Raw genomic sequence first — 9,972 nt, 5'->3', positions numbered from 1 at the left:
CACTAGCCCAGGGTGCTCCAAGCCCCATCCAACCTGGCCTTGGACACTGCCAGGGATCCAGGGGCAGCCACAGCTTCTCTGGGCACCCTGTAGCAGGGTCTCACCTCCCTCACAGGGAGGAATTTCTTCCCAATATCCCATCTAAACCTACTCTCAGTTTGAATCAATTCCCTCTTGTCCTGCCACTCCAGTTTCTGATGAAGAGTCCCTCTCTGGCTTCCCTGTAGTGCTCTCAGATCCTAGAAGGCTGTTCTAAGATCTCCACACAACCTTGTCTTCTCCAGGCTGAAGCCCCAACCTCCTCAGCCTGACTCCACAGGGGAGGTTTACACAGAGGTGTATCCACCCCTGAGTTTTTCCTGGCTCAGAGACAAGGCTTGGAGGCAGCTTTACTTACAAGTCCCACCAGCTCTGCTCCATTTGGAAAGGAAAGACTGAGAACAGCTGGATTCTCTGTGGGCAAGGGGCTTTAGGAACCGAGATGTGCTCACAGCAGTGCTGACCCAAGGCTGCCTGGAATGAGGTGGGACACAGAGGGGCTGGGCTCAGCAGTCTCAGGACCAGGTGAGCTTGAAAGCATCTTTTACATGTTGGCTGCAGCACTTGATTTGCCTCCTGCACAGGCTATCGCATCTCAGGCACGTCCAGAGGAGATTCGGACTGGCTTTGCAGCAGAAACGCACTCAGCACTCACAGCTTCAGCTCCCAGCCTTCTCCAAGTCTATTCCAGAGGCTTCACAAATATATTGAAGCCACCTCCCCTGACTTCCACCATTAGAGCAACTGGCTTTTACAGGGCAGCCAAGCCTGGGACCTGCACAGAACTGGGATTTCAAACCCATTCCAACAGTGAAAGCGCCTCTTTTGAAGGTGTTGGACAGCTCCAAGAGCAAGCCTCAAGTGCCAGCCTCTGCTCTGAGTCTCTCCCACATCAGGACAGGTCCCAGACATCGTGTCATCTCCAGGGTGACATGAGCAGAACCACATAGATCCTTCTCTTACCAGCTGGTTCCAGTCTGATCCCATGAGCCAAACAGCTTGGGCTGAGGGACTCCTTGCAGCCCAACCAGTGCCAGGGTTTCTGGTTGCTTGCTCTGTATTTTGGCTCCACATGGATGCAAGGCAAGGCAAGAGCTCTTGGATCCTGAAGGGTTTCTCCCAGACATAACCCAGCTCACCAGGTCCAAAGCTATGGGATTGTAACACAATTGAAGAGCCTGAGATAAAACTTCCCAAGCAAAGAAAGAGCTGGAATAAACTAAGTGATCCTGTTTAAGAAACCCAGGTGGAAGCTGAGAGTATGGATGAGCCAGAGCTGCAGAAGGGGCTGAGAGCAGAAAGGAGGGAGAGGACGAGACAGGTTGATGATCCAGCCTCTCCCACCCTAGGAATGCACAGGAGCTGGCAGATGACTCAAAAACACACTTGGGGATGTTACTTTGTTTAATTCTGTCTAATTCTTGATTTCTTAGTGGAAGAATGTTTTCACTGGAAGCTTCTGCAAAGCCACCATGGCCGGCAGCAGGACATCAAGCTCAGTCATGTGAGAACACGCCAAGCTCTGCTGAGTCCTGAGCCAACACTCAGCTCCAAATCAGGCCAAAAACTGACCCAGAACACTCCTCCCCTCCGCCAAATCTTCCAGCCAAACCTTGCCTCCTGCTCAGAGCTACTGCACAGCAATACAAGTCCCTTCTCAGCAGCACTAAGATGTTGCTCCAAGCAAGACCCAGCCTGAGGTCAGGACAGGCACAGGAACGGGGTTGAGCCACCAGGAACAAAGCACATTCCCTCCACCCCAAAATGCTCCCTCTCTGCAATGCCACTTCCATCTGATATTTGCAAGACACTCCCAAAGATAGGTTTTTCACATCCTCACCCATGAGGAAGCAGCAATTACCAGGAGCATCACTGCGTGGAGCCCACGGATGGCTGAAGGAATGTCCTTATCTGGTTGGAAGAACCTGGATGTGCCAGGGTGTTAAGTGCTTCACTCCCCTAGCAGCAGCTCTGCAGATTCCAGCTGCCAGGCTGGCTCCTTATCAGGAACTCTGTGGAGATAACGAATCCCTCACACCAGCTATCGGAGCCCTTTTGCTTATTTTAAACACACTTCTTTGATTTCTTCCCAGGGCTCCTCACTGAAATTCCTGTGCTGAGCTCAAACAGCATCCTGTGACAATCCACTGGCACCAGCAGGAATTCACCTGACAGGGATTTCTCAAGCTGAGTTACCACAGCCTCGAGCACTCAAAATCCATGGGTCATTTGCACATGTGTTGTGCTGAAAAAATACCTGATGTGAGGTACAAAATACTCCAAGGGCGCTGCTTCCCAGTGGGATTGCATGGACGCCCTTCATGTGCCGGGTGAGGGTTTTAACACCAGCACTTGGTGACTTTTCTTCCTTATTGTTAATAATCTTCCTTCTCTTCAAAATGATTCCCATCCATCAGCTACTACAAAAATGTTTCAACTCAATGCCCTGACAGGAATTCTGCTGTTATGGCAGTATTTCCACTTGCCTCTGACGAGCACCAGCTGACCTTTCCACGCTGTAGCTAAGAGCACACAACATGTGTCTTTCCAGACAAAATAGCAGGAAGCCTTCTCAGATCCCAGCACAAAGGTTGTTGAACACTCTGGGGAGCTGATCCCAAGTGTCAAACTCTAGGGAAGAAAATAATTAAATAAAACAAGGTCACCTCTTCATTCCCACCTTCTTTTGCCATGTCAGCCTCACCCTTGGCTGCAAATCTGGACACAGCTACCGTGGGAAACAAAGGACTTGAGGCTGAACAAGGAAAGTGTTTTGATCCTCCAAGGTGTCTTGAGTTACATGGAAAAACCACAGCACAGCCATTCTCTGAGCGCTGTTTCCAGGTGCCCTTCATCTCCCTGAACACCTCCACAGCTCTCAACCCACCACTTACGAAGCCCTGTCTGTTCTCAGCCTTCTCCCCTCTCCATGGTTTGATCCTTCACTCCAGAGTGACTCCTCCATCTGAGTCCACCCAAGAACTCTGCCCTCTGTCCTCAAAGGGAATCCCATCCCACTCTGTCCTTCAGCTGGCTTCCCACCTAAGCCACCGACTTAATGCTCAACACCTCTTGCCTTTTACTCCTTCTTGCCTCGTCTTTACTTCTGGCATTACCCTCCCAAGAAAGAAAACCTGGGAGCCACAATCTTCCTCATTTCTTCTTTCCTGTAACCACAGCTTTCTGTTCCTCATCTCCTTGCCTCACCTCCCAGCCACACTCCATCCAGGGTCACACTGAGACTTTCCCATGTTCTTTAAGACCAGAAATTACTGACAATGTTCTCCTGCCAGGAAGTCTGTCTTCCCGGTCTTCTACCCAAGTGACCTGCTCCTTAAGAGTTTCCCCAAAAGCCCATGGAGCTAAGATACAGCACATGCAGCAAAATCCCAGCAGGAAAGTTATTTGCAGTCTCAGGTACAACAAATCCCTGCAAGGAATCTACTCAAGGTAGCTCTGCTATCAGCAGAATGCCTATTGTAGAATCATTGCATCATTAGGGTTGGAAAAGACCTCCAAAATCACTGAGTCCAGCCTTTGACCACAGCCCACCATGCCCAACAAACAGTATCATGAAGTGGCACATCCACTTGTTTCCTGAACGCTTCCAGGGACAGGGACTCCACCACTGCCCTGGGTGGAGCAGGTGGCAGCCTCATCCCTGTAGATGAACCCTGATTAAACGAAAGCAAATTTCCAAAATAAAGAGTTGTATCTGTACCCTGACCCACACTGAACCACTTCCCAGTCTCTGTGGATGAAAGCAGGGGAGCAGCAGCCTGGGGAAGGGAAAGCTGATGCACTTCCCACTCCCACAGCTCTGAGTGGAGCAGGTCCAGGTGCAGGCCACAGTGGTCAGATGTCACCTGTGACACCCCTGGGGTGTGAGCAGAGCTTGCACAAAACACATCCTGTGTGCATGCAACTCTGCCCTGGGCACATAGAACAGGTGGATCATTTTCACCCTGGGCTGTTCTCCAACCTCACTTTTAGAGCTGTGACCTCCACAGATCCTGCTGCAACACCGACCTGGATGTCAGGAACTGCCACTGCTGACTTCAACACCCACGTCACCGTCAAGTCCTGCCACTGGTACCAGTTCTCCAGGTCAGAATGGAGAGACCACACACCCAAAGCCCTGCTGCTGTCCCCAGACTCAGCCACTCCAAACTCAACCAAACCAAACCAGTTCCAATTCTGTCAGGCAAGCACAGCCCATCACAACATGCCCAAACTTGAGCCAGCAGGAAAATTTCCTTCTAGGAGAAAGCAAGGCTTGGGTCACTGGCCACAGGTAACAAACCCTGGAGTACAGACAGGAAAGCTCCGGCGTTTTGAGGGACACAGACCACACAAGGCTCTACCTCACGTGACACTAATTAGAGAGGATTAATTTTCTTCAGCAACTGCAGAAAGAACAGAAGCTGCACATCTGCACGACCCAGCCAAATCCAGCTGCTCGTACTTGCACAGCAGTCTCCTGAAATGCTCCGATGGCTCCAGAGCCTGTCAGGGCAATGTCCCACCCCTGCAGTTGCACAAACACTCGAGGCAGCGGGTGCTCAGCTGCAAATGGTGAGAGACAAAAGGCAACTCTTCATGCCCCACATTGTGCTGAAGCACAACCTGCCTCATGGTGCCACCAGGCAGAGCATGCAGCCTACAGTTCACCAGGAGAACTGGGAGCTGTCCTGCAAGTAACTTTGTTACACATAGAAAAAGCCTGAATCTATCACATATTTTGCTGAAAAAACAGGTTCAGTCCTCTTAGGCAATGTTCAATTTAAAAACACCCGGGGTGGAATGGATCTTTGGGTTAAGGAAGGCAGCAGGATAACACCTGAAGTCTCAGGGAGCAGTTCCACAGGGAGGCAGGTAATCCATCTTCCCTTCCTGCCAACTCCAACCTAACCACCACCAACATGCACAATCCACACAAAGGGCAAGGTGAGGGACCAAGCTGTCACATTAGGTGTAATAGAAAAACATTCTTTACTCTGCAAGTGTCTTTACAAATATATATTTATATATTTAAGCCCATTTCAGGCCATAAAAGCCCATAAAAAACAACCAGTACCTTTTTGAACAAGAGAAACTGCAGATGCCTGAGGTGAGACTCCCACCCACGAGGGGCTGCTCTGGCGCTTCTCTGAAGGCCTTTAGTTAGCACATAAAACCATCTCAAAAATCCTTTGATGTGAAAGGAGGGGCACCATTCTTACCCCACCTTCCCCACTCTCTGTATGAGGTAAACTGGGATCACTTTTACATCATCACTTTAGAAAGGAGATGTTGTATCCTGAAGACCAGCTTTTCCAAGAACATTTGTGAACGGGTTAAAAAGGTAAGATGTGTGGATCCAACCATAATGTGCTGTTGTCTCAAAATAGAAGAAGTTGATACTAAAAAGCTATTCCAGATACATACAAGTACAAACACTAGAGCTGGTCAGAAAGATTCAGTTTCAACATTTTTTTTTTAAAAAGCAGGGAAAATTTTCTGCAGTGTGGCTTTTCATTTCCCCTCTCCTCACTTTTCTACCAGTTCCATAAACCCTTCTGAAAAAAATCACGTGTCTGTTGTCAGAGTGCAAAGTCCATCCAAATCTCGTGTTTCAGTTCACTATCTCTACACTTTACAAATCCTGATGGCAAACCAAAAGGTCTCAATTTAACTTAGCAAAAGTGATATCTAGAAAATATTCAACACCAAGAGGTCTTACAAAAAAAACTTGAGACTACTAAGGCATTCTAAGGCACAGTGTTTTGGAAGAAGTGCTTTCTCCCTGTAGTGTTGCTTTATACACATCACGTGTGCGAGTCCAAGGGATGCATGGAGCTGCAGATGGATGCCATGGCTTCTCCCAAGCAGGGAATTCCACCTTCTGCTGCTCTTTCAGACGTAGGCTCCCAATGCTGCGTGAAATTCAGTGAGACATTGCACCAGCTGCTGAAACTTGGGTCTCTCCTCAGGATCTAGGGCCCAACAGCAGGCCATCACAGCAAACCTGCAACACAGAGGCACACAGAGCACAGGGGAACGTCAGCCAGGCAACCACAGCCCCAGCCTGAAAGGCAAAACAGCATTTGCCACTGGAAAACTGGCTGAGCAACCAGAGATAGACAAGGAGCCCTGGATCTTATGGTTCTGAACAGCTCCTCCCAAGGATGGACACCAGGAATGATGAGCAAAGGGGCTGTGACCAGAGGTGCTGGGTTGATTTAGGATATGACCCATGGTAATCCAGGAAGGAGCAGTACATAGTTCACTGGTAATTGCTCAACTGCTGTAAAAGCATGGAATGGTTTGGGTGGGAAGGGATCTTGAAGATCCTCCCATTCCAGCCCCTTCCACCAGACCAGTGTGCTCCAAGCCCCCCTCCAACCTGGCCTTGGACACTGCCAGGGATCCAGGGGCAGCCACAGCTTCTCTTGGCAACCTGTGCCAGGGCCTCACCACCCTCACAGGGAGGAATTCCTTCCCAATATCCCATCTAACACTGCCCTCTGGCAGTGGGAAGCTGTTCCCTCTTGTCCTGTCACTCTATCCCTTGTCCCAAGTCCCTTCCCAGCTCTTTTGGAGCCTGTTTAGGCACTGGAAGGGGCTCTAAGGTCTCCCAGGAGCCTCCTCTGGTCCAGGCTGAACATTCCCAGACTGTCTCCAGAGCAGAGGGGCTCCAGCCATCAGAGTATCTCCATGGCCTCCTCTGGACTCCCTCCATCAGTTCCACATCCTTCTGATGCTGGGGACCCCAGAGCTGGAGGCAAGTGCTCCATGAGGAATGTTTACCCCAGGGTTTGTCTGACAGGCAGAACAAACAGGCAGGGAAAGGCAAGCCCAGCTCTCTCTTCAGCCAGCCTGGCTGAACACACCAAACACAAGCAGCCCCTTTGTCCTTCCCCAGCAGAGGCACTCACAGTTCATCAGGGCAGTTGATGGGCTGAGCTATTCGATAGCCATCCTTTAAATAAGCTGCCATCTCGAAGGGGTCGATGTCCACGTACGGGGTCTGTCCCAGGGTCATCAGCTCCCACAGCGTCACCCCAAAGGCCCACTGCAAAGGAACAGGGCAGGCATTAAGAAAACATGCTGAACCCCCAGAGCTCCTCCAGGCAGGGCACAAATCAGCTGTAAGGAAGATTACACACAGTAAGAAAGCTTTACAGAAATGCTCTATATAACCACATTCAATGTGTCTCAAATTAGGCTAATTAAGAATCACAGAACTGGTGTTAAATTGCCTGGAGAAGTTGTGGCTGCCCCATCCCTGGAAGTATCCAAGGCCAGGCTGGATGGGGCTTGGAGCAACCTGGGCTAGTGGAAGGTGTCCCTGTCCATGGCAGGGGGTAGGATCCAGATGGTCTTACGGTCCCTTCCAACCCAAACCAACCTGTGACTCTAAGAAGTTGAACTAAACTTAAAATCTTAGTGCACTAAGATTTCAGTGCTAAAAATCATGTGTTTTTTAACAAGACATTACAGAACACCTAAATCTAAACAAAACTGAACACTGCACCATTGTCTAGTATAAAACTGTTATCTATTGTTTTACATTTTACTTCTTCAAAATGTCTCAAAAATGCCTCAAAAAAGTCTGTGACATTCAAAGGCTCAGAAGAGCAGACCGAATAAAATTTTAATTTTTTGATTCCGAATCATCTGTGTATTTGGAGAGTATGCCCAGGAACAGGACTCAGGGAAAAAAAGAGATTTCATCTCAGTAAACCTGACAGCTGGATCAGCATTCAACACAGTCAGCTGACAATCCTTGCCAGAAGGAGCTCAAAGTGATGAAAAATCCATCAATTAATGCACGCGTAAGCCGAGTACAAGGAAAATGATTTATTATCTGGTATCCAAAGACCCGGGAGAGCAAACAGAAATGGGGCTGACACTGCACGCTTGTGACTCACCGCTCAAGTTACACATCATCATTTACAAAAAAGGGGTAGAATCCTGCAAGGCTCACACGATTCTTGTTTTAATCAAGAGAAATCCCACCACTGCCTTGAGCAAAGCCTTAGGGAAGGAATGTTTTCAGGTGGGAAGGGCAGAGAAGGGCAGGGGTGCAGATGTGGCCACGCTCCAAACAGCCACGGAAGGATATAAAGCCCCTTTTTACCTGTGGTGGAGAAGAGTGCTGAGGGACAAGGGGCAGTCATGAAGATGAGATAAAGGGTGATTTAAGCAAAACCACTCTGGGAATACACCTGTTCTAACTCCATAGGTAGCTGCATAAAAATAGCACGAAGAAGTGCAGAGCTTCATGTCCAACAGCAGGAAAACCACGGAATTAAGATTCAGCAGGAATCGTGGTTTGTTTTCCTACACTCTGGCTGACTGATAGAGCTGTTGGCACGGGAGCAACACATTATTGGGAAAGTTTCAAGCCAGTGAACACATTTGAAGGAAAGTCATCCAAAAAGCAAGCCTGGAACACGTCCCATGGCATCTCTGCAGACGCAGACACTGTTTGTACCACACTTCATCACCCGTTCCCTCTTACATGGAATGGGTTTGTTCCAACCAAACCCACAAAAACATCTGACATCAGCTTTTTGTGAAAAGAGTCCAGGTAGATGCAAAGCTGATACTTAGGGCAGATGGTGTTTTCTACACCCAGAAAAACTGTCCACTTTTGAACTCTACAAAACTCAGATGGCCACGTGTCTGCAGTTAGAACTGTGTGTTAAAAGGTGGGTGGCATTTATCCCTGTGCAATGGAAAAAGGACTTCTGGGTTAAAATGGGCTGGAAGAGATGCTGAATTGCACTGGAGTTTTCAAAAATGGTTACAATACTGAGATTTACTCATCCTAATAAAATTCCACATCTCACTGCCACTGTTACATAAGCTTTGATTTCCCAGTCTTCACAAACAGCAAATGCTTTCATGTTCCAGATTTTAAAAAAAAAAGTAGAAATAAAAAACCCCCACCATTTAATTGAGTTCATTTAGCACTCTAAAAACATGCTTTTACAGGCAACCTCCATTTCCTTTTCTGTCTTCAAGTTTGGTGCAACACAAACCCCCGCTTGTTTTCCAATGAATACACGTGGAGCAGAGCTGGAACCTTCCCTTCCTTCCTTCTTTTTCTTGTTGTTTATATGGCTGCAGCACTAGTACAGAGACCAAGGAAGAAAAAAAAAAACAACCAGAACTTCTCTAAAATTTCCCAAACTGGCACCTGACCACCATCCGGGATGGGAGGCATCCAAGGACACTGAGGGAGCAGGCTGAGGTCACTGCAACACTGCTCTTATCTTTGAAAGGTCATCTCCACCAGGGGAGGTTCCTGGTCACTGGAATAAAGGCATCCTCTGGAAGAGCTGGGATCCAGGGAACTATGGGCCACATAGTCAAACATCAGCTCCTGCTAGTGTTAGGGAGCTCCTGTTATCCTGGAACTCACTCCCATGAGTAGGAAGCACAAAGACATCTGGGAAGAGCCAGTGTGGATTTATGAAGGGAAGCTGTGCCTGACCAGATCTTTGCTGAGCAGACAGAGCACAGGGTGAGCAATGGATGTCCATCTTGACTTCCAGAGGGTGCTGGGGCACTGGCCAGGCTCCCCAGGGAATGGGCATGGCCCCGAGGCTGCCAGAGCTCCAGGAGCATTGGGACAATGCTCCAGGGACGGGGTGGGATTGTTGGGGTGTCTGTGCAGGGCCAGGAGCTGGACTGATGATCCCGGTGGGTCCCTTGCAACTTGAAATATTCTATGAAAAGCAGACTAGTCCCAGTACAGCTCCCTGAAGTTGATTGTGTTTCCTGCCAAGGGAACAGGGAGCAAGGGGCACTTTGAGCGTGCACAAAGGGCCTGACTGACTCCTGAGCCATCTGCCACGAGCAGCTGATGCAGGAGTGGGTGCAGAGATGCTGCTCTGAACAGGCCGCTGTTATCTATCCCCTGCCATGATCCCCTGCCTCAAG

At 49.0% G+C, this 9,972-nt stretch overlaps 1 protein-coding gene across 2 annotated transcripts in view; it reads right to left on the bottom strand.

The window, feature by feature from the left end:
* Positions 1–5,043: 5,043 nt before the first annotated feature.
* Positions 5,044–9,972, bottom strand: part of RYK (receptor like tyrosine kinase) — a 54,527-nt gene continuing 49,598 nt past the window's right edge. For both annotated transcript variants that reach the window (XM_069024575.1, XM_069024576.1), the window contains exons 14-15: positions 6,957–7,093; positions 5,044–6,046 (exon numbers count right to left, since the gene is read on the bottom strand). In XM_069024575.1, the coding sequence (XP_068880676.1) occupies positions 5,935–6,046; positions 6,957–7,093 (249 nt within the window). In that variant the 3' untranslated portion in view covers positions 5,044–5,934. The remainder of the gene's footprint in view (positions 6,047–6,956; positions 7,094–9,972) is intronic.

The sequence above is a fragment of the Aphelocoma coerulescens genome, chromosome 9 (assembly GCF_041296385.1).
Source record: "Aphelocoma coerulescens isolate FSJ_1873_10779 chromosome 9, UR_Acoe_1.0, whole genome shotgun sequence".
In the NCBI taxonomy this organism is placed as follows: domain Eukaryota; kingdom Metazoa; phylum Chordata; class Aves; order Passeriformes; family Corvidae; genus Aphelocoma; species Aphelocoma coerulescens.
The sequence above is the reverse complement of the archived record's forward strand: the minus strand, read 5'-3'. Positions and strand labels throughout refer to the sequence as shown.